This window comes from Dermacentor silvarum, chromosome 11 (genome assembly GCF_013339745.2).
Source record: "Dermacentor silvarum isolate Dsil-2018 chromosome 11, BIME_Dsil_1.4, whole genome shotgun sequence".
Lineage (NCBI taxonomy): Eukaryota > Metazoa > Arthropoda > Arachnida > Ixodida > Ixodidae > Dermacentor > Dermacentor silvarum.
Window position 1 is genome coordinate 67,338,215 of NC_051164.1, and position 24,807 is coordinate 67,363,021.

General features: G+C 47.7%; 1 protein-coding gene across 1 annotated transcript in view; it reads left to right on the top strand.

Annotated features, from left to right (window-relative positions):
- The first annotated feature begins 356 nt into the window (after positions 1–356).
- Positions 357–24,807, top strand: part of LOC119433361 (uncharacterized) — a 31,777-nt gene continuing 7,326 nt past the window's right edge. Inside the window, exons 1-8 of the mRNA XM_037700521.2 lie at positions 357–901; positions 3,358–3,473; positions 8,541–8,593; positions 9,680–9,743; positions 10,789–10,925; positions 12,212–12,293; positions 13,893–14,081; positions 15,604–15,702. Of these exons, the coding sequence (XP_037556449.1) occupies positions 873–901; positions 3,358–3,473; positions 8,541–8,593; positions 9,680–9,743; positions 10,789–10,925; positions 12,212–12,293; positions 13,893–14,081; positions 15,604–15,702 (769 nt within the window). The 5' untranslated portion in view covers positions 357–872. The remainder of the gene's footprint in view (positions 902–3,357; positions 3,474–8,540; positions 8,594–9,679; positions 9,744–10,788; positions 10,926–12,211; positions 12,294–13,892; positions 14,082–15,603; positions 15,703–24,807) is intronic.

Genomic DNA, 24,807 nt, shown 5'->3' on the forward strand with positions numbered 1-24,807 from the left:
AAACTTCGGTATATCGTTGATCCGGGGATTGCAAGTAGAACGTGGGAGTATTTTGTTGCGTTGTGGCTTCAAGAGACATAATTTTGTCAAGTTTAGCGCATCACACACACAATGCTTTCCAGCCTTTAGTAAATTCACAGGAGGCAAACTGACGATTTGCGCGAAACCATCGGCACTTTTGCTTTGCAGGGGTCTCGCACGTGGCGGCTTCAAGCGGTATCTTTTGGCAGCAGACCCAAAACAAGGCGCAACTACCGAATGGAACACTAAAGACACTGTCAGCAGCGTTTGTTGGATCGGCTTTGGCTTTCATTCGGCGGCTCGCTAGTGGCTTCTGTGGCTCAGCAGCGAAACAAGGGAGGAAGTGCGGGAGAGCGGGGGAGAGCCTCGGACGGGACGCAACGGTTTGTGTTGTATGGTGCTCGTTGTTGGCTCCGCTGTCAGCTGCTACAAGAAAGCCGCTCGGGCTCGGAGTTGAGGAGTCAGTGCAGCTCTTGCGAAACAGTTTGGCATGCAGCCGTGATTCCGGACGCGGGCGGCATCAATGGCACTACCTGCAGTTCATTTTTCGCGCTGGACCGCGGACTTGTCGACCCATTCGCATCGTTATTTGCGTCGGCGTTATCAATGCTAGGCCTAGTCCAGCCTCCTTCAGCTGGTCGCTTTGCCTCCCGACAAGCCAGCATACCAGCAAGACCAGAAGGATTGCGCCAGCTGGGATTGACCTTGAAGGCTTTTTTCTGTCGCACCTGCGCTGTCGCCAAGCGGGGAGATGCGGCTAGCTTGAGCGCCTTTTGTTCCCAACCGGTGCGCGTGTGTTAGTGCGTGAGCGCCAGTGCGACAGCATCTCTTCTTTTCCTCCCTGCCTCGCCATGGATCGGGCCAGCCGGGCCATTCGACGGTGAGTGTGCTCGGAAAGGTCTCTTGCACGTTGTCTTCGTCTCGACGTGTTCGCCGGGCGCCCGGGAGGCAACGAGCGTGAATAAGCAATTTTGCACGCCCGCGTGCCGTGTCGATTCGCTCGAGTGGACGCTCGGCAACTGGCGCTGCTGCCAAGTCTGGCCGTGCCGTGCTTGCGCGCCAGCCGCATCCGGCTAAGCGCGTCGGGCAAAAAGGACACCGGTGCGTCGTCGAGCACGACGGTACTACGCCGCGTTTATTCTTGGCCTCGATGGGGGCCGGATCGCAGTGCCAAACGCCTTAAAGGCAAATGAACGCAACAGCTGCCCTTGTTCGTTAACTCTGACAATTTCGCGTTATGACTTGCTGCACTAGAAACGTTGAGCAAAACGTCGTGGTTTAACGCGCTTTGTTTACAATAGCTGCGCTTTCGAGTCGCTCGGGCGTTTGGCGCGGACTCCAAGGGCGCAGGGTCGGGTTTGTTTTAGGCAAGCGGCCGCGTGTTTGAGATTCCTGTCGAGAAAAAAAAAAAAAAAACAAAGCGTACTGAAGAACACGTTAAACGTCGTAACGCGAGGAAGTCGATGGGGGCCGTCGCTGGGCCACGTGCGGGTCGCTTCACATGTTTATCTGTATCATAACCTTTTTTTGCCCAACTTCTTTGCTGAAAAGTGCAACTGTTCAGAACACCAGTAATGCGCGTCTGCTCGTCCATTGGAATGCACCGCGGGACGCGCAGACACAGCCGTAGCTGCATGTCATGCTTGATACCGCGCACGCATTGTTTAGCACCCCATGTTACCACGTGAACGCCGGTTTCAAAATGTTCGCACCATTTACGGTCCCATTTCGTAGCACAAGAATAGTCGCCGTCACTTTTGCGTGCATGTATTTCACCTAACACCAGTGTGCCAGGTACTTTCCCCGTGGCTCACGTTTCTGACAGAAGTGTCTGACACACGTTAACGAAAGGAGAGGCTCATAAGAATGGTGACTATTATTATTATTATTATTATTATTATTATTATTATTATTATTATTATTATTATACTTTGAGGATGCTGCAACTCTAGAGGAGTACAGGCGGGAACAAAATGGGTCTGTTCAATGTGTTTGCACCACCTGAACCAGCTCACGAAGTGCTGCACCCTGCCATTCATTTCATCGGTGCAGCAATGGGGCCCTCGGAACCATGCCGTCCATTTCAAAAGGTGCAGGGCTGGTTAATGATTTTTTTGCACCCTCTCTACTGTTGGCGCCGACTCGTTGCAGACACGTAGGTGCGAAGCAGCAGTGCAGCACACTGTGCAGTAAGTGCCATTGAAAGCCTGCTTACGCACGCCTGCTGTGTGGACGCAAGTGCAGGGTGTAGTTATGCCTCGGAAGCCAATTGTACCTCTGGTTCGGGACCTCTCAAACTTGCGCAGATGGCACACATTAGTCGGACAAAACATCTGCAGCTTGTCGTTGGGAGTGCCGCGTTGTGCTGGCACCACTGAACTTAGCCTCCACAATTTCTCGTGTCCCGCCAGGAACTGGTTCACAGTGGTGCAAAGCGAATTAACCGGGCCTTACAGTACGGGATCTGCGAGCGCGTGTCGAACTGTGTTCTTGCGCCCTCTGAAGAAGCAAGCGCCTGGTGTCGAGACATGGCACAGAGCATGCGCATCCTTTCATGCTTGTGTGTCTGTCAATAGGCCAATTTTTGTCAGCCTACCGTCAGAATCGCAAATGATTGCAGAAGATTATGCTAGGACAGTGGTGTCTTTTTCGGCCAATGAGGTGTGCAGCAGTATATTGCCGCACAAAACAAAGGCCAGGACTGTGCATTTAGAAGCGAGCTCTTTAATGCGTGAAATGGCAGTGGCATCTCAGGCCAACGGTTGGGAAGAAATGGTGCCACCTGAGTTGACAGTAGCAATCAACATACCAAAACTTTTTACCGGCAACATGTTCGTTTTTACATGATACCTGTTATTGCTGGTGTGCAGCAGGGACTGCATGCCTGTCTAGAATACTGCAAAACTTTTTTTGCCACCCCTGTGCTAAGAGTGTGAGTCCTTGGAACATAACAAGGTGCTTGTCACTGTCGTTAGGGCAGTTGCTGTGTCACATATTGGTCAGTTATTGAATGCTTCTTCTCACACTTTGAAATTCCCTTATACATTTTGGTGAAAATGCGGGTTGTCCCTGCATCGGTGGCATGATGCCTGAACTTTTCTGGATTCAAATAAGAAAGACGATCCTAGTAAGTGACACCTTGAGCCTCTGTGGGTTGGAAACGTTTAGAACTCTGGAATGGGGGGGGGCATTGTCCTAGAACACATCCGTAACCGGTATTTGAATTTATTTTCCCTCTATAATGCGTGCTGCCTTTGGGCCACTAGGTTGGCAGGTGAGTTGTACTGCAAGGAGGAACTGACTCTTTGTGCCTGTCACACCCTGTGCTGGTTGCAGGAGTGGCGCCCGGCTGAAAGCACTGAATGGGGGTCACGCTGACCTGAACCTGGTCATCTCTGAGCTCCGGGACATTCGTCTTGCCATGAAGTCCTTCCTTACAGCACAGAATGCAGGTCAGTCCTGCGGTGTTAGTAGATCATGTCGCTGCCATCAGGTCGTTATCAGCTGTCAGCAGGACACTTGGGATGTTGTTCTGCACACTGTCTTATTCTGTCATGTTGACGTTTTAAGCCAGTCGGAGATGGTGCAGCCGCCCTTCTCAGCCAATCGGAGCTTGGAAAATGCTAAAATTGACAGTGTCCAGAAGGACACCGGGGGCTGGATGTCCTGCTGCTGTGCGCATTTCAATGTCCAGAGAGTTCATGTGACAGGTTTGAACCTCGTCACTGCCTTGAATGAATGCTGACTGACTTCAGTTCAGCCAGTAGTGCACTCAGGATCTCTGCCAGGGGGGGCTTGACAGTTTGTCAATACCATCTAAACAGCACTAATTTCTATTTCTTCACGGGAAATTGTAAAAAAATGCGCTTTTTGTGAGTGTGCAGACGATTGCGCATCTTACATCTTAGTTGCAGCACTCAAATGCGTAAGGAAAGAAAAGGGGTTAAACAAAAGGGGGGGTTAAGTCGGCCTCCCCCCCGTCGGTGCGCCCTGAGTTCAGCGATTTTGACTTCGGCCGCAATATTCTAGCGGTGCCTTTTCTGATGCTATTGCTTTTTGTTTTTCATGCTTCGTCAGGGGTCAGAGTCAGGCCCTTAAATCAGCCTGTAAGGTATTTTAAATAAGTAAACATGTCTTCAAACACTTCTGATTGGACCTATGCTGGAAGTTTCATTAAAGGGTCCCTGAAGCTGTTTGGCCAAATTTTGTAGATGTGCAGGGTACAGCTACAGTACAACATTAGGGCCGTAATTTAAGGGGCAGATGCTACTCGAAAAAAAAAAAAAGTATATTTTTGTACTAGAGATCTTAAAATAGAGCCAATTAGAAATTTCTTCAAGCAGATTTTAAATATGTCAGTGGTTTTTGTCTTGCTGCTACATTTCTTGAGTTATGTCCTACACAACTGGCAAAATATAGTGGTCTTTGCAGGCACTTTCTTGTGTATTACATTTTCACAAAAAGCATCGTGCTGTAGCTTATTTAGTCTCTTTGTAGACTGCAACGTGCTGATATTTATCAAAACAGCGTGTCTAACGCCATTAAAAAAAATGTGGAAATTGGCATTGGTCTGGCGTTTTGGGCTGGTAAAGGCAGAGTAGTCGCATACAATTGTCCCTGAACATTTAATTGCCAATGCACTCATCGTCACAATGAACTGCGAGCAGTTTGTGGTTATGTTTGTCAGGACAGCAGACTATAGCCAGCCCATGGGCTGGGATGAGAGCTGGTTACATCCTGTTTGTACCGTAAAAACAGTTACGCAGCAAATGCATTTTGTCATTGGCCAAGGAGAAGGTTTTGGCGCACGCTGCTCTAGTGCCGAGTGCGAGTTCCAGTTGTTACGCATCGCTGAAAGTCCGTTTTCCCCATTGACATGTCAGGTGCATCGAAGCAGAGTTCCCTGCACTGTCATTTCGTGGTGATGGCGCTTACCTTGACTTCAAGCAGCTTCAAGGCAGCCTACTTTGCCAACACTACACGCTTTGCACATACGTTTCATTCGAACATCGAAAACTGTACAGTGATTGTTTCAAGCACATGTTTACATCAGTCTTTCAGAAGGTGCACTGTTGAGGGGAAAAAAAAAAAACTCTTACTTCAAGAGATATGGCTACAGTGAGACCCATTGTGTTGGCAGACTTGCGTCAATGTGACTCATACATGTCTGTGGGCTAGCCGCGCTGCCCGAGGTTGTTCTGATTCATCCTTTTAATCTTATCTCTGGACTGACAAGCTACTGTGGGACCAGTAATACTCTTGAAAGTGGCTATTTTTGCTTTGGGGCTATCTGTTCCCTCGAAAGGCCAAGCATTGCAGCTATAGTGGCACATCGGATGATGCATTCAATGCGTTTTAAATGCAAGCACATTGACGCATTTTGCAATTTTGTGCGAAAGCATTGGTGAATTTTGGATGGAAAAGCAAGGGACGCATTCCTTGCACTTTCATTTCATGGTGATTGCAGTCACCTTGACTTCTAGCAGAGCTTTGTAACAGCCTACTTGACAAACACAGTGACAGCTTTGTACGGTTTCATTGAATGTCAAAGACCGTGCAGTGATTGTTTCAACCACTTGTTTACAGCAAAACTTATCGTGTTCAGTAGACTTGCATTCATGTGACTCGTACATGTCTGTGGATCAGCTGTGTTGTCTGAAATGTGATTCAACCTTTGAATCTTGATTATCTCTGGACTGAGGTGCTGCTGTTTATAGGGCCATACTGACAAGACTGGCTATATTTGTTCAGTGGCTATCTGTTTACTGTAAAGGTTCACCAGGTAAGCTGTAGGTGCATATGCAGCAGTGCAATCAATGCAGTTTGCTTTTTTTAATATTTATATTCATTAGTTTGTCACAGATGATAAGCAAGAAGTACACAATGATAAGCTCACATTGCGTAAAGGTCAACTGCAGCCATGTTCGGACCATGTGAAAAGTCTAGTTTCAGTGATAGTTATATGGACCAGCCTCCCTGCAAGACTTTGCATTTCTAAATGTGAGTGGATGTTTCACAAAAAAAAACAAGCACAGATGTTTTCATTATCACAACTAAAAAACATCCACCTGTATTGCTTGCTGGAAATGAACTTGGAAACGGAGAAGGTGCCTGGTCCTCCGAGATCAGGTGGCACCAGTGGCAAACTGGAAATCTCAGGAGGCCATGTCCTGGACATTTGTGTCATATCCACTAACTACCAGGTGCATGTATCATTTGCCTAATGCGATTTGAATGCTGTTAAGAAATAAATCAGCGAATTACCAACCCTGCAGCTTTAAGTTTAGGCAATATGAAATTTCGTTGCTTTTACATTGGCCTTTCACTATCTCAGCACAAACCCCACACTTGTGTGTTCATTCAGTACTGTCACATTGTTAAGAGCCACTGAATTGGCGAGACCCCATGCATCTCCAATTCTTTTGGGAATTTTTGGGGTGATTGAGTTATCTGATCCGCTGTGGTGGCATAGTGGCTTTGGCATCGCGCTGCTAAGCCCTAGGTCGCGGCACGAAATTGCGGCTGCGGTGGCTGCATTTCGATGGGGGCAAAATGCAAAAACGCCTGTGAACCGTGCGTTGGGGGGCATGTTAATGAAACCCAGGTGGTAAAAATCAATCCGCAGTCCCCGATACGGTGTGCCTCATAATCATATTGTAGTTTTGGCACGTAAAACCCCGGAATGAAATTTTTGAGATATCTGTGAAACTGCTTAGTAATGCTGTATCAAAAGAAGTCGTAGCAATGGAAGGAGCACTGGCTTCTTATTTGTGCTCACATGAGCTTATGGTCTTTTTTTTTTTTTTTGCTTTAACAACTCGATGTTGCCGCTCAGTCACGTTTTTACTTTTTGTCGGAGACCACTTTCACTGAACTGTCATTGAGTTATGATCCTTGCCCAAAACTCGTGAACATTGTCGTGAATTTTGTGGGTGGAAGGTGGGCGTAGTTGGACTGCATGTGTGATGCGAACAGTGTACAGGAATGGGGACTGCTTTGCTCAGGGGGGAACGTCCTCCTTGCTCCCTTCCCCCACCCCGCTAAGGCCAGATCCGCACAGTATAGATACCTGACTGGCTTGAGCCGTTCAAATGACTGACGATTGTGTTTGCCTTTATCATTGTCGTTTGAGTGCTTCCTTTTGGGCACAAGTGTTCCTAATTTCGTTTGCACTTTCTGGTAGCATTTTGAAATCTTATTTTCACTTCGCCATGACATGTAAATTTAATTTGTGCTAGTAGCCTCGAGGTCAGTATATTGCGAGCAAATTGGATTTCCTTGGTGGAAGAAGGTTTAAAAGATTCCTGAAAGCCTTGGAACACCCCTGATTTTTGGAAGCGGGGAAATTTAAGGGGCCCTTAATATTTCTTAAAAATGGATTTTCTTCTCGGATTCCTGGAAAAGCAGTACTATAGAGAAATGAAAATCTTGTTATAGTAACTAACATGGCTTCGGGAGGCAGTGTGCAGCTCGGAAGTACTTCAAGGTGTAGCTCATGCTTGTAATCGACTGCCATGGGTGCATGACACGGTCATACTACCGTCCTGACCAAGCTGCAGAATGGGTGCACAGCTTTTGCATATACCAAGGCTAAACATGATGCATCTCTTTTCACGCATAGTTTCCCACAAAAATTGCTAGATGAAACTCCGGCATTATAGTGTCCATGGAAGCTGCAAGCACGGTGGGCTCAGCCAGTAGTTAAATGATAGGTATAGTACATGGGTTTGCCTAAACTTCACCTACCTCACTTCAAACGTCATTTTCTTTTCAAGTGCGTCCTTTTCAACAAAATATTGTATCATAATTTCAACAAGTAACGATTATCGTGCAAGTTGTTGTATTGCTAATTATTGCATTACTTTGTAGAGAAAAATACGAGTGGCTATGGTGTTATATTGCTGAGCACAAGGCCGCAAGTTCTAACCTGGCCACAGTGGCCTCATTTCCGTAGAGGTGGAATGCAAAAATAATCGTGTACCATGCAGTGAGTGAACCTCAAAGAACTCCTGGTGGTCAAAATTAATCCAGAGTCCTCTACTATGCCATGCAATCAGATTATGGTTCTGGCACGTAATAACCCAGAATTTCATTTTGTTTGAAAACTACGATTGCTTGGAAATTTAGAGAGAGATATAAAGAGTAATGAATAATGCCACAAGAATTTCTGGAGCCACAGGGAGAAAGTTTACAAGTTGCGTATGACTCGTAATTTCCACGGTAGCTGAGCAATTGCAGTGCCAGAGTTGCCTCTAGTAGTTTATGTGCCTTAGTGCCTTAGTCAGTGCTAGCAGGTTCCGACAGAATGGCCGTGCAAGAAGCGGTCTTTGAGGTAGAAGTTGTAGCTGAAATAAAGGGGATGTGAACATTGATGAATTCACGTTTGTGAATGGGGCCTGCTTCGGGTGTCCTTGAATTTTGCCGGGTCATCCTCAGAGTCCTTGAATCTTGAGTCGGATGCTCTCTATGAACCCCATGGAGACAGATTGTTGAGCGCTGTCCTTTGGGTGTCCTTGCAGTGGCCCAGGACATGGTGCTGTGGGCCCAGGCTGACGAGAACAGGATAATTCAGGTGAGAACAACCTCGAGAGTATACCGGCCAGAAATAGACTGTCTGGCTGTTTTTATGTCAGCTCGTGTTCTAGAGGCTGCAAGCATGTTTAAATGTGTCGGAAGAGTGCGGGTTTGTGCTAGCTCGTGCTACCTGCTGCAATGCGTGAGTGTTTTGGTGCTGAGTGTGAGAGCACTTTGACAGCCTGTTGTGGTAACCCCTTGCAATCATGTCAGGCCCCTCCCAGCACTTGAAATTATCAGTTCAGATCTGATGCCCCAGAATGAGCCATGCCCACTCACTGGTTTTTCTTTGTGCTTGTTGCAACACCTTTCGGAAGAGTTTTTTAGCTATCGATAATTGCATTTTGTGGTGTCTGTGTAACACTTTTTGACGGTGCACTTGAAGGTACTCATATGCATTATTTTTGTTGTGCGGGAGCACTGAGGATGGTGTCGTTTTCTTTGTGTGCATTTTACTGAAAGAACTTACGCGAGTCTAGGGAATCTGAAGCTTATTGTGAGGAAGGAGTATGGTATTCTGCTTTCAGAGGACCGGCAAGCGTCCTCGGACCACAGGACTGAAAATGAAAGTTATGTTGAGGGCCTTACAGGAAATGGTCTGTGTGGTGATCACACAATATGTGATGCAGGCTAGGGACTGCAAACCGTACGAGATCATTGCGAATCAAAAAAATTTTTCTGAAATAAGTGGAATCTCGTTGACACGATATTCTCGGGAACCAGGAAACAAAATGTATCATCCGAAAGTCGTATTATCCGAAATACATTGCTGCTGTAAGGTATTGGCTGGGAAAAGAACAAAAACGTATTACCCCGAAAAGCGTATTATGTAGAATCGTATTAACGAGGTTCCACTGTAAGTGATACTAGACATTAGCTAACGCAAGAGCACTTTCTGCACAGCATCCAAAGCTTGATAATAATTTGAATCTGAAGTTGGCTGATTTTTTTTTTTTGTCTATGCATTGTCATGTCTTTCACTTGACTGTTTTTTGGTTTTAGTAAAAACTTCATCTGCTAACCTGCAATGCAAAGAGAGTGATTTGTATATATATACATATTTTTTTTGGCTTGAATCATGCAGGATGTGATGGCGCAGTTGGCAGAACTGAATGCCCTCTGGACGGACATCCAGAAGGATTTTGTGGGTGAGTGACATTCAAGTCGATCACTAGTTGCTTTCCAGCTGCTTTGTCTGTGAAGGGAGTGTACCCTCAAGAGCTTGTGATATATTTTACTATCAGCGGGACAGGAGTGCATTCTGCATGCGATAGGGAGGCGTTCTAGTTGGCTGGAAGCTGGAAACAACTCCAGCTTACCGGCACTTTGCAAAGATGTTGCCGATACAGCTGCAGCACCGGCCACACGCGCGTGGAGAGCCCAAAATTTGCCTTGTATGCCACATCCAAAACTTGTAATCGAAATGCATGAGTCAAAATCATTTGACAGTAATATGGCTGTCTGCGCAGTTCATTATGCAGACAGTGTAGTGAACTAATAATGTCACGTGGGTATATTAAAGGTCTTTGAACCGATAGTCTGTCGGCTCAGTAGCAAAGAAGACACGGCTACACAGGTAGCTTCAATGGTTGTTGAGCCACTAGCCTGTCAGAGTGATGTAGTAGTGTTATCAAAATATAGGTCTTTGAATGACACGCGCCAGCACCATCGCCAATAGTGTGTTTACAATACCGAGTCGTAACGAATATGTATGTCGAAAAATTATAGGAAGAAACTGTTAACCTTGTAAAAATTATTCTCTTTGGATCAACAATGAGCATTGCCCAGACACCATGAAAAAAAAAGAACACTACAGGCAGCAGTGGTCCACTATCACCACCTTGCTGACCACGATCATTTAAACAAGATAGCTAGGCACGAGTTCATGTGCTCTGGTTCCAATTGACTTAGCTCGTACCCTTGTAAGGCCTGGCAAGCTCACAGACTTCAGTAAATATCTGTCCTATTACTACTTAGTCCTTGTCTTCCATCGATTGCACGACAATTGGGAACCTGTTCTTGCATGTGATCCTTGCCCCTCCCTCCTTTTTTTTTTGTCTTGGGTGTTCGTTAACTGCTCAAGGCATTGACCAAGGTACTAATGGTCATCCGCTCCGAGAGCACTGTTTTGTGCACAATGTGCAACCGGTGCGGTGTGGCAGGCTGACACTGCTTACCCTTTGTGTGCCGCAGAGCACCTGAAGACGTTCCGGCACCAGTTTGAGTTGATCCTGGAAGGGGAGCGGCAGGTGGACCACTCCCGCAGCGCCCTGGCTGCTTGCGAGCAGAAGGAGCTGCGCATCAAGAAGGAACTTAAACGGGCCGCCAAGGTAGTGCACGCACCTCTGTTGGGCCATGTGTGCATCCATGTTTTGTGTGAAGAAGGTCCAAGCAGGGTGGACCTTAGCCTAGAGCCAATGTTTCGGCAATAGAACCTGTCTTTGGCAGGGAAACAGCGTTGCATTGACACCAGCTGCAAAAGGATGGGCGAGTGGGTACGGTAACATATTTCTAGTTTACTGTGCGAAGGGACACAGACGAAGACTACAAGCAGGCAGGACGAGCACTAGCTCTCAAATAAGTCTTTATTGAAACGATCAACATATAGAAGTGATAAACCATAAGCGAAGAAACATCACATGGTCTAAAGAACATCAGTAAACGGATTAACATATCCGAAAGTAGGGAAGCCATAAAAACTTTATAAGAAACTGTTGTCAAAACAGTCCCTTGTCAAAACGTTAGCTCCAGGCTGCTCTTGTAAGGTCACTGGTGATCACCCTGTCTTACCCTGGCCTATTGTGTAATGTTCCATATGTGCCTCATAATGTGTGTCAACAGAAATCGGCTAACATTGCAAATAATAGAAATGGATGGATGGATGGATGTAAAACTTTAATGAAAGTCCTGAGGTACGCGACTCAGCACGCCGCTCCCACGTTGGGACAGTCAGGCCATGCCTGACCGCCGCATCGTGGGCCCTCTGGACAGCCCATAGTTGCGCCCCGGCATCGGGGCTCTTGATAGCGGAGAGCCACTTGTCCTCATTTATTTGTTCCGTGCCTCGCAACGAGGGGCAACGCCAGAGCATATGGTCCTAAGCTAGCGAAGTCATTGCAGTGCCTGCAAGAACTACTGGCATAAGTGTCGCGATAAAGCTTGTGTAATAAAGCCGGGCTGGGATACGAGCCTGTTTGCAATAATCTGAGGGTCAATGCCTGCGCTCTATTTAACTTCTTGTGAGGAAGGGGAAAGTCTTTTCTGCCGAGATACAAGTGCTGCATAATTTCATTATATGTTGTCGGTTTATCTCTGTTCTCCACTACTGCGGGCCGGCCGGGGAGTTCCCCATGGTCGCGGAAAGCGACCATGGGGATGCGACCATAGAAATGCGAACATTGTTTTATAATGATAGATAAAAATGCTGTCTGTCATATTCAATGCTTGATTCACTCCCAGCACCATTTAATTTGATTTGATTCAGTCTCAATAGTGCTATTTGCACACCCTTAGTGGTCTGTCCTGCACCTTAAAAAAATGTAGATTGTTGAGCAGGTGAAGTTTGCAGTGTTGCACTGTTGAGTGTAACTGTTGTGTGCCTGGGGGTGCTGTGCAGAAGGCCACTGTGGAGGAGATTAGCAACCTGGAACTGAAGCTGGCTCAGGCCGAGCGGGCCAAGGACCTTGCCCAGTTCGAAAGTGAGTTGCACGGTTTGCCATTGCAAGCTGGTTATGCACTGCATGCATTTGTCTACTTTGCATCAAAGTGCAGGATCCATGTGTGGCACATTAGGTTTGTTTGATTCAGCCGAAGTTTTGCTGCACCTATTAACGGTGCATTGCACTTAGGCCTTCGATTCCCTGAGGTACAGCGCTGCACCCCCGTGCTCGATTGCACGGGGTGCAAGGCACGATGCTGCCGCAGTGCTGTGTGCTCTTGAACCTTGCGGTGAGTGGGTGCAGCGAGGCACACCATAACTGGCACCACCTGCACCTTTTCGTTTGCGGTGCGGTGCACCTTTTTTGAATTGAACAAACCTATTATCTTCCACGATGGTTCAGTGGTTATGGCACTCTGCTGCCAAGCGAAAGTTTTTGGGCTTAATTTCATGCTGCAACGGCTGGACTAAGGGGGGGGCGGAATGTATAAAATCTCGTGTACCGTGCTTTGGGTGCACATTTAAGAACCCCAGGGGGTCAAAATTAATCTGGAGCTCCCTACTACAGTGTCCCTCACCACCCACTATGCAGTGGCAGTAAAATAAACAGTGCAGTTTTAACTTGCGATGTGCAGTGATATGTTGTGCACAAGAGCAAATATGAGCACTCATGGGGGTTTCAATGGCGAGTTAAATGGAATGTGAGGGTTTTGTCACTTTGTGAAAGGTGTTTCCGTGTTCCCCAAGCACCTGAATCAATGCATGCAGCTCTGTTATTTGTGTGTTCCTTTTAAGTTTGACAGCTTCGTGGAACTATTATAGTTCACTGTGCACCTGTCAACAGGCGTTTCCACACTTGGTCTGTATGAAAGTGCACTAGAAGTGGCTGCACGTAGCAGCCTCCTCTGTTCTTGCTTGTTCACTGTGACATCTTGGGAAATGGTCTTCTGACCTGTCTGCTGTAGCAGACTCAAGCCTGGCCTTGAATGTCACTGAGCCGTACATTCTCTTTGCCTAAAGCACCACTGATGTCTCTTTCACTTTCGTGCGGGTTATGTGCTCATTTTTATTCTGTTGTAACAAACATTTCATTGCAAGATCAGTGCAGACATCTTGCTTTGAACAGCTAAGGGCTTGGCTGGCCCACAGCTGGCAAGTCGGAAGTGCCAATGGTGTAAAAATTGATAGGACTGTCTCACTCGAATGAACAAACGATGCACGCGCAGCACTTGTCTGACAAACTGTATATGCAGCCTTTACAGCTTTGCAGTTTGGCTTGTCTCGCAGTGTGGCTTGTCTCACAGTATGGGCGTGGCAGGTGATTACTGGATCAATTAGGCATTGCTAGCTTAGGGTCTTGAGGAGGCGCTAGCAACATCACCAATGACCAGGCTGGGGATGTATCAAGACAAAGACATCGCCCTTTCTGCTTGATGAAGTGCGAATTATCGAATATTCCAGTGAAAAATGTCTGAAATTTTAGTCGTCTCTATACATTTGTCCAAATTATCAGTGTCTGAATTATTGGTCTGCGACGGTATTGGATATAATGAAGATGCTTTCATGTGAGATGTGATTTCGTTATGACGAGGTTCGATTGCAATGTATGGGACACTTGTGGCGATTTGTCGGTGTGCAGCGCTGGAGAAGGTGCAAGAGCACGAAGCAGTCAAGCTGATCCGGCTCAAGCAGGGTCTGCTGCAGCTGAGTGATGCCTACCTCGCCCTGGCCAACAAGGGGGCCCTGCTGTTTGAGGCCCAGCGCGAAATTGCTGCCCACATGCCAGACGTGCCACCCCACTCAGTCCTGCACGACTTCAAGTACACCGGTAGGCCTCTTCTCCTCATCGGGGTGCCCTTTGGCAGCAGCGACAGTGTGCCTGGTTTTTAAAGCTTTGGTGTGCCAGTCAAAGAATATCGTTAAAACGGATTTCACCGTGACTGGAGATGTGAATGCAATTATCACTGTGGGGTAGGGAGCTTCAACATGCGGAGTGCGGATGCAAATTTTGCCTTTAGGTGTGGCTTCATGGCAGCATGAATTTCTCCTTGTAGTGTGGCTTCACGGCATCACGGCACGCACTGCCATAAAGCCACACTGTAAGGCGAAATTCGCACAGCTGTGAAGTCACACCTAAAGGCAAAATTCGCATATAAGGCGGGGGGTGACTTCGAGGCTGAAAATTCTGGGGAAAAACTTCGCCTTATATTTGAATAAATACGGCAATCTGCAGCAAGTGCAAAGGTGGAGGCAAGATGGATTGTGCCTTGATATATTATGTTCCTGCGAGACTAGTGTTGGCGGTTGTGTAACCTCAAGTTTACAAGACGCGGTGCGAAGTGTTTGCTTGCATTGTGACAGCGAGGGTTCATGGTCATCGAGTGAGATCTGTTCATATTTGCCTGAGCATGCGTAACACCGATAAAACTATTTGTGTAGTTCTCTCTCTGCTATTGCTGCGCCCTTCTGGCAAAACTGCCACATTTCTTTTTTTCTCAGGACGAATATTTGTATCTTGCACACTTTCTTTTTAATTTAGGGATGTCATCTGATGGCAGCTGCGAGCACTAAGCGCAGTTAGCCATGTCGTCCAAGATTTATGGTGCCTTGCAGCGCAACACGCAAATCTCGGATGCCATGAGCCGCACCAATGCATTGCTATCGGCGTGATTGGCACTGCAAGCACTAGTGCTTATAACCGCGCTATTATGGCCCGACCTTGTTGCAATTTGGTTATAAGTGCTTACTGACCAGATACTGTCCCCCAGGAAGGTCCTAAGAATTCGTGAAATTTTTTTTACTGTTGAAACTTGACATTTTCGAATTAACGAAATTCGGGATTTAACAGATTTTTGGTTTATCTGAGCTACAGGATATTGGCCATCATTCGTCATTGCTGTTGGAGGCCTCCTTAAGCTCAGAGCATCCATAGCATTTGAGATACTGCATTTCTTAAGCGCCTTGCAGACCATGACAACCTAGTTTACAGCACGGGCACAATGCCTCAGAAAGCGCAGCTCTTACAGCTGCAAGCCTGTTGGATTACAGCAATTTTTGATGCCACTGATAATAGCATGTCAGCATTGTAGCTTTGGTTCCATACTCAATTCTAACGTGCACATCATTTCTCGCTAAACTTTTTCTGGAAACAAGCGCTCGTTAGATTGGAATAAATATGATATTCATGACAAAAGAGGACAAGTTGTTCTGCCCTTCTCTCTGCCCCTGGGACAGCGTCTTTTCGGCACTGCTTTTACCATTCCTGCTGTGAACTTGCGGTGTTCTTGTGCAGTCTGCGCAAGGTAGCATTTACGTGTCAGCCTGTCAGTGATGCCATGTCCTGGTTGCAGGCTCGGGGGCCATGAAGCAAGCCGTGCAGCGAGCCAAGGACCGCGTCGAGCAGTACCACTGCTACCAGTACCGCCTCATCCCCCACTGCCCCTCCGTCGGTGAGTTGAGTTCTGCTGCACGGTTTTGAGCCTTTCTTCTTCATCGCCGCGCCCAGACATGCGACTCCTATGTCGTTCACTTCTTGTTTGCTTCAGCATACAACGTATTGCCGTGCGCGGTGAACTCGGCATGGTGGAAGCAGTTGAAGATTATGGTGCTTCTCGTTGCGCACCACGATGCTGCAATTATTTGGAGCATCGTAAAGAGGTCCACATTTGTTTCGCGGCCTAACTGCATGTTCAGAAGCAGCCTTTGAATAAGGCACTCACGGTAGGCCCGCTTGACGCTCTGGATGACCCCTTGGTGGTCGAGGGGGCTGAACGACAGAGGTGCAATTCAGGGGAAAACCTTGAACTGCATGCTTTTCAGCTCTGCGTCCTCTATGATGTGAACAGAACGATTGTCTAAGAGTAGAGAGAGAGAGAGTAAACTTTATACAAAAGAGCACACGAGCGTAGGTAGCTCTTCCGCTGTGGAGTCGGCGGTCGCCTCTACTAACCTTTCGGCCTTGCTTGGCCACGTTCCAGTCGAAGGGCTGGACCCACGCTCTCAAAATAGCCCAGGTCATCCATGCCCGGCTGTTAGCCGTGTACTGGACAGGAAGGCTCCGATTTCCTTTGAAGTAGTGTGGATTTGGCACTTTTGCCTATGACCAAAAGTTGCCAATTGTCCGAACCATCCGTGTTTGCGCACAGTAGCACGGTTATTCTTTTCTCACTGTGCTTGCCTCCGTGGCAGCGCAGCCTCTTAAAATGGCTAGCATCTCTTTGAAGAGCTGGTCTCATCGGTGTTGTAAATATCGGATGGTGCATAGTCTTTCAGGGTGCCTGCGAGGCTGGCGGACATCCCCGCAGCAGCACCTTCATTATTCGCAGAAGCGGCTTCGCCACACACAACTTTCCCGATGATGCTGGGGCGGGACTCGAGCCTGTTCGGCCAACCTACGCTGGCCTTGAGGGGGGACATTGGTTTTAGAGCTAACTTCATTGTTTCTTGATTAAATCTGATAAAACTGCATGCGCTCATTCAGTTTTTTTGTGTTGAATTTAAATATCCAATCATATTTTGCGTGTAGATAGTAGTTGCCGAGATAATGAATACAGTCGAGTCCCGCTGCAACGAAATTCACGGACATGAAAAAAAAAAAAAATTGTTGTGGCAGAACTTTGTTGACACGAAATTAGTATGTATACAGTTGAACCTCGATATAGTAATGAAGTCCTACTTGGCGCCAAAAACTTCGTTAAATCGAGATTTGTGTATTTCAGCAGTGCAAATAAAGATGAGAACACTCCTGACAGATGGCACTTTGTGTACAACATAATCGGGAAAATAAGGAATTCATGACCGCTGGAAGATTCATTTGACCTTAAAGAGCAATTCCATCCAATTCAGGTGGAAGCAAAGCTTAAGCCTCCCCCTTTATGCTCAGTCAGCTTAAGGGGGAGGTGGAGATCAGAGGTGAAATTATTTTTTGTAGTAGAGCAATGAAATTTGGCATGCTTGGGAATTGCGCTGAATGATTAATTTACAAACTTTCATTATGATAGCTCCAGTAGTTTTGACATAAACTTTTTTTTGCGTCATTGTTGTACCAAACTTGCAGAAAGCCTGGCTTGACAAAAAATTATGGTTGAAGCCCATAGTTGCTCTTATAAATTTTAGCCATAGAATGGTTCATGCAGTGACATTCTCCAAATAATTTTATCACCCTGATCTTTTTTTTTTACACAGTACATTAATATCCATGTTTGTATAATGCAGTCGTTATCATCATGTCAAATTAGCTAAAGAGTGAAAAAATTAGATAGTAATTCAAAAACATAGGAATGCCACTGTGTAGAGAATTTACTGAGGAATACAATGCAACAGACCTCATGAAAATTCATCAAGCCATAGTCGTGCTATGCTTTCTGCAAGCAGGACAGTCGGGTCATAGCACACTTCTGAGAAAACTGGCACTAAGAAGTTGCACAGCCACTACATGTCCATCAAAATGCCCCAGGGCTGTAATATTTGGCATCATTGCTGTCGGGCACCTTCTTGCACCTTTGCCTCTTCGTTTGGTGGGCTTTGAAAATTTGTTCATCGCCTGGCTGGTCCATCAAATTGAACTTCCGTTCAGTTGCGGACATCATGTGAAGGGAGTCGCAAAAGCTGCATGCTTGCGCCTCTGCCATCACTGCTGACGCAAAACATGCCTCGTTGTGCGTCTGAATGGTGCGACGGGTTCGGCGACGAATTCGTCCGAGCGAGCCCCAGCTCGTCGACGGCTGGGGCTCGCTCGCAGGCTGCATGTCCGTGTCACACAATGCATCGGAAAACTGAGTACTCCGTCTTTGCCAGCGATGGGGACCTTCGACCCACGTCGCCTCCAACGAAGTGATCTCGGCTATTGATTCGCGCGGCCGTACGCCGAGGCGTGGGAGCCTCCATTGGCATGTGTTCCGTCAACTGCGTTATTGGTGCTGATGGCACAGGGCGATTGTCGGCTTCGCTGCTGGAGTCACACGGTGCAAGATAGCGTGGGACGTAATCCACATGTTCAGTCGGGTGCTCCTCTGTTTCTCCCGCAAATCGGTGCATTTTCCTTGCCGTAGGAAGCTTGTGCTTCCGTATTCTGAAGGCGTGCTTCATCCAAAATTTCTTCTCATACGAGCGACGACCCATCACTAACCTGGGAGCTCTCAGAAATCCAAGTTCGGCGTGTCAAGGGAAGACTCCGGCATGGTTTGCGAAGCAGACAACTGTGGTTGCCATCTTGCCCGCTGCCACAGCAGCAACCAGTGGGGAGATGCCTTTCAGCAAAATAGCCAATAGGAGGCCCACTCTCATCGGAGGGCCCGGGTGACCACCTCCAGCAGCGTGCTTCTGACCCGTGACCCGTGCTTCTTTTGTGTTTGTGTGTTTGTTGCAGAAACACCCACTTTATGCTCCAATTTAGTGGAAAATTAAACATTTTTGGAGGTGTTAATTTGAAAATTCACTCCTACAATTGTGTGCTCTACAGATAGAGCTACATGTCACAACAAAAATAGCAGTGCTAGCTGCTCTGATGGCAGACTTATAGAAGTCCAATTTGAGCCAACTGAAGCGCAACATTTTAGACTATTTACAATCATTTACAATTCTAATATTGTCAGTAGGCACCAGATGTGTAGTCCTTCTGCTTGGAATCACCTAAATGTTGTTTTTTTCAATGCTTGCTGCATGCTCTCTGTAGATGCGCACTTGCGAGCTGATGCTGTTGCTCTGCGGTGGTTCTTTTCTGCCATGCATCTAGTGACTAGGAGTCCAGAATTGACTTTCAGTTCCTTCAGGATTGCTGCTGAGGCTGCTTCATTTCCTGCATTGAATTTCAATACAGCCTCAGCACCTTGCACAGAAAACGATGCATGGCGCTGTTTTGGTGAATGCGCCCATACAACTGAAATGGAGACTCTCATTACTGTTCTATGTTTTCCCCCTTTGGCACCTGCTCGAGAAGCTTCTCATCTGACAAGCATTCGTCGATGGGAGAAAGGTGGCGGCAAGTTATAGCGATGCTTAGGGATTAGCTTGCCTTTTGCCTGGGCTGTGTTTTGCAAACACCATGAGTCTAGGGCCGTTGGGCACAAACTATGATTTGACACTTGGTCATTAGAGGTAACATGGTGACAGGTGGCCATGATAGCTCTGTGCATGGCCTTGATGTCACCTTTGTTGGACTTCAGAGCCCAGCCGTAATATGAAGTGAGCTTGGCAACCAGGTCACCAGTCAGTTTCCTCCTGCCACCGAGGCTTTCAGTTCCAGTCCCCTTTTGCTTGGAAATCGGGTTACGCAGCGCAGTTCCCATTCTTTTCTCAATGTGGTTGACGCAGTCTTCCTTGCTGATGGGAATATAACCATACGCTTCGGCTTCCTGTAGGGCGAGGAAGGTGCGGCTGTCGCCTATCCGAGAGTAATGTGGTATACCTGAGGTTGTGTTTTTTTAGTGATCTTTGAAAGAGCATTAGTCCAGCTTCTACTTCCATTTCTACAGATTCTTTTCTTGAGTGATTTTGGCATAAATGCCTCTTCTTCCACGACTGGTACGTTGGATCTCCTTCTTGCGGTCCCCGTTAGCACACCGCACAAAAACTGCTCAGGACAATGTAGTCAAGGACAAACCCCGTAAAAAGCTTCATGATGGCGCTGACGCAGATATGGGAGAAATGGCCACCCGTCATCCAGGACCCATCATAGGAAATGGCAATATTTCCTCGGTTGCTGAGCTTCAGTTCGCTGTACAGATTGCAAACAGTGAGGAATGCGCTCTCGGACATGCGTTTATTGACAGCTGCAGTCGCAGCGGCCCCGTCAGCTTCGACTTCAGGTGCGCCTGCCATGTCTTGGTATGCGTGCCGCGGGTAGACACATTCATGATTGCAAAAATGTAATTCAGCGCCGTTTGCTCGATTGCCAGTGCTTTTCATAGCGCGCGCGGCAAGAATGTTTTTGACAAATGGGGTGCATGTTGTTCCGCTGTTCGCACACTGCGAGCTTCACGCCGACATGCTATCTCCGCAGACGTCGCACGAGACAACCATCTTTATGGTGAGGCCGTAATCGCGTTTACCTTTGCTCATCGGCACATCACCACCGCACAATTTGCACTTGAAAAACTACAGCAGAGCTGTCTATAGCGTCGAGGCTCACCACAGCGAAGCACGTATCCATCGCATCCGAGCCTTCTGCGGTGCCGGCGCCGGTCGAAGGCGACCACTCATTCAGTGAAAATTGTGCATGTTATCCATGCTTTTGTGTGGGCTACTTACTTAACTGGAAGACCTCGATTGCCTATGCTCCCCTATCAGTCTGGCGAAGCAGCTGGTAGGGGCTTATGCACCAAAGACAATTGAGTCTTTCATGCACAAGCATTTATAAATGCTAACCTTAGCCCAGCAAGTACTCCTAACATCGCATTCCGACTTAGACAGACACTCTCATGTGCTATATTCCAAAATAAGAAAAACAATAATAAAATAATAAAGAAAAGGCCAGAGGTAGATTACCTTACTGAGAAAAACCTAACACTCTCTGTACCAAAAAGGGAGACAAAAATGAAAAAGACAGACTCGGTCGGGTACGAAGGACAAAAAGACGGAGGCTTTTATGTACGTTATTTACTGTAAGTCCGCCAACTCGGTCATGAGCAGGTCCATGGGGGTGGCCTCATGTGATGATACGCCCGCTTTTCCCTCGATCACAGGCACTCCAGCCATCAGTGCCGCGAAGTCCGGGCTCTCTAGTATCCGTTGGCGGCACAGAGCCGCGAGGTCCGTGTCCGGCAGTGGTGACGGTTGACGCTTCTTCGGGGCGCAGCCCCACGAGCCGTCTCCATGGCTTCCTTCGTGCGCGCCACATGCAAGGCCCCAGTGTAATGACTGGTAATACACCGTGGCGTGGCACAATGCACAAAATTCCACGTTGGTCGACGCAGGCATTTGGGCCCCCCTAGCCGCACGATTGGTTTTGACGATTGTACGACTGCGAAACGGCCAAGGCCAGCGGCAGCTCCCTGTTCACGTGTCTCTGCACCTTCCAGGGTGCATTGGTCGCGAAGCATTGCGGTGTCATCCTGGCTCATCCACGTCGTCGTGGTCCCTCTCGTGATCCTTGGTCGAGCCCGTGGGGTATCCGTGGGTGGAGCCGGTCGCTTTGATACTCCGGGTCAGCCCTTGACTTGACGGCTGTGCTTTCCATGTGGCTCTCCCCGAGCGGCTCCACGTGGCTCTCCCCGGAACCAAAGTCCCGCACCAAGGGCGAAAATAGACTCGGGTTTCTTAACCCTTTCAGCCCTGTAAATTTTATTTTTACCGCAGATTTTTTCCCCTTGCATTTCTTCACTTTGAAAGTCGAAATTACATGCTTACAAAATATAAAGCTTGTGTGTGAAGCAATAACCGATTTGGTTTCATGTCCTCAAAAAAGGACATAGGGGCTCAGTGGGTGTATGAATGAAAAAATGTTAAATTTATTTCATGCGGCTCTTACACTAAAAAGTAAGCACAAATTGATTTTCTTTGTGTGAAAGTTCTTGAAGTAATTCCTGGACTTCGTCAAGCACAGATGCACCTTGCACTTTTCAAAAAAAGCTCGAACCTTTCCTGTGCTTGTCCATCTTACACCGCTGCACCCTAGTGTCGGAGTGAATTCGCCAATGTCGAACTTGGTCGAACCTCACATCTTCTATAGGCTTATCTTCCATGTAGCTTTGTTGGCTCTAGTGGAGGCAAGGATGGCCGACCACGCTTCGTTATCTTGCATTTCTTCTCTTTCTTTGCAAGAGCATCAGTGATTCTGAGAGTGAAGTCCAGGAGGTCAAGCTGTTGATTCGACGAGGCTTTCCTCGCACATCGGCATCATGTCTGTACTCTAACCAAGAGTTCACAACACCAAGATTCACAAAATGAAAAATTATTCTGAGAGTCCACTTTCTGGACCAAATTGCAGTCCTGTACAAGGCAACAAGGAAGTTCGTTTTGTCTACACCTCCCATGCTTCGGTTATACGCTCCGACTACAGCTGGGCGTTGCACATCAATGACACATTTGTCCACCTTGCTCCAGTGCTGTGCTGTTTCCTCCTCCTCAACACCGATAAAATTCGAGGCCAGTATTTAGGGCTCGATTGTCCAGCCACCGCGTCGCAACAATCTTGCCGTCATTGCTGAACAAACTGTCAGATGACTCGACCATTTTTCTTTAGTTGATTTTCACTCATGAGCGGGCACTTTTCACACCTGTTCATGCGTACAGTACCAGCTGCAAATATTTCTCGTTCACGCAGGGCGCGCAGCATGGGCAACGAAGTAATTATAAAAAAAAAAGCTTGTGGCCAACAAACGGCAAGATTCGCTTGGCCAGGTGCAAAACAATTCCACCTGTCACACCATATCGCTGTTTTTCACTCTCATTCAGCTTTGTTGTAGAGCCCTGGTATAGTACCAGAAAATCATAAGTCATATGCTGGACTCGCCGCATAGCATGAAATCTTCACACCCCGAGGGTGAGGCTTGCCTTTCACATATTCCTTTATGTTCAAACGGCCCTTGAAAGGAACAATCTGCTCATCAATGTACAGATGCTCCTCTACCTCGAGATCGTGGCACCTTGCTTGAAAATTCTTGAGCAGAGGTCTCACCTTCCAGAGTCTGTCATTGATGTCTGGCTTGTTCGCAGCAACAATGTGAAGAGTGTTTATTGAGTGCACAGTGAATAGTGAAGCATGCTGTTCCTTTGGAGCCAGTGCCCATATCTGGGAGTGGAAAGACTCGTTGCTGTTTTGAGTACTGCCCCGTTGGCACCGCTGAAGGAGCCTTTCATTAGACAGGCGCTCATAAATGGGCAACAGGGCTTTGCAGACATATGGAGGCAAATTGTAGCGGTGCTTAGGGGCTGCCTCACCCTTAGCGCTCGCTGCATTTTGCCGGCACCACGAGCTCGGTCCTGGTGGACAAAAGCTGTGGTCTGACACCAAATCATTTGATGTTGTGTGGTGATAAGTGGCCATCACTGCCCTTTTCATTCCCTGCACATCACCTTTGTGAGTCTTCAGGGCCCAGCCATAGTATCGTGTTAGCTTTGTGACTAGCTCGGTAGTCAGTTTGCCTTTACCACCAAGGCTCTCCATTCCAGCTCCCTTATGCTTTGTAATGAGGTTTCGCAAGCTTGTGCCATTCTGGTTCTGCACATGGTTAGTACAGTCTTCCTTTTCCACTGAAATGTATCCATACACTCTGGCGTCCTGCAGCGCAAGAATAGCTCGGCTGTCACCATCCGAGAGTAGGGTGGTGCACGTCAGGTTATGCCGTTGCAGTGTGACCTCTGGAAAAGGATCAGGGCAGCTTCAACCTCCATTTCGCCGGCCTTCTTGGAGGTGTTTTTTTTTCTGGCAGGCGTGGCTCTCCTTCCAAGCTTTATACCTCGGGTCGTCATCCTTTGGTCCACGCTCACAACCTGCACAGAAGTTGCTGAGCACCACATAGTCGATGACTACTCTCGTAAACAGCTCTATGACGGCGCCTACGCCAATGTGGGACGGACGAGTGGCCGCGCGTCAGCCAGGAATCGTCATTCGACACGGCAATATTTCCGGGATTTCCAAGTTCCAACTCGTCATACAGTTCCCGAACCGATTGCGCGTACAGTGCCGTCTGCTTCTCGGCAACAAGTGCCGCCGCAGGCACCAACTTCTTCTTCATGTAGCTCTGCCACGTTTTGGTGTGAAGACCGCGATGGTAGATGTTCATTGTTGCAAGAACATCGTTTAGCGCCGTTTGCCGATGCCCGGTGGCTTGCATCGTGCGCGGCAAGAACATTCACAACGAACGGGTTGCTCTTCTGGTTGCCGTTCACGCGGGGCGAGCTCCAAGACCACGCGATATCACCGCAGCATGTGCACATGGTAACGATCTTTATGGCAAGGCCATATTCTCGTTCGCTTTTGCTTACAGTGACGCTACCGCTGCCCGCCTTGCTCTTGACAAAACACATCAGTGCGTTCACGGCGTCCAACCTGACGATAGCGAAGCATGCCTCGGTGTTGACTGTTGCGGGTGCAACGTTGTCGGTGCGAATGAGAAAATCCAACTCCCGCTTTGTTTCTGGCATTGAAGCAAGAACTTGGGAGTTTTTCTTGGGCAATCATCTCCCTCTGCAGCAAATCTACACGCTGCAGCATTGTAGTGTCACACCGAACGCGACCGCTGTCCAGAACACTTTCACGCGTTGGTGAGCTGGCTAGGCCTACTTCGGTATCGTCCGCGGCTTCGGCATCACTTGTGGTTGGCGGCGGACTATTCTCGGTGTTTTCTGAAGAAATCGAACACTTTTGAAAGTTATAAGCTGATCGCTTCTTTTTACCAAAACTTGTGCCTCGTGACGAACTTCCCTGGTGGATCAGACGTCGTTGCGCACTTGTCACAAACCTACAACTGAGAACGAGATGTCGCATTGCCTGTGGAGTGGAGCAGACAACGGGAACATCACGCCGCCAACCACAGCGCGCGTTTCTGGTAACGTGCGCTAGTTGACGAATGGGATCGGGCGTTTAGACTTTTTTTTCTCCCCGGATTTGAACG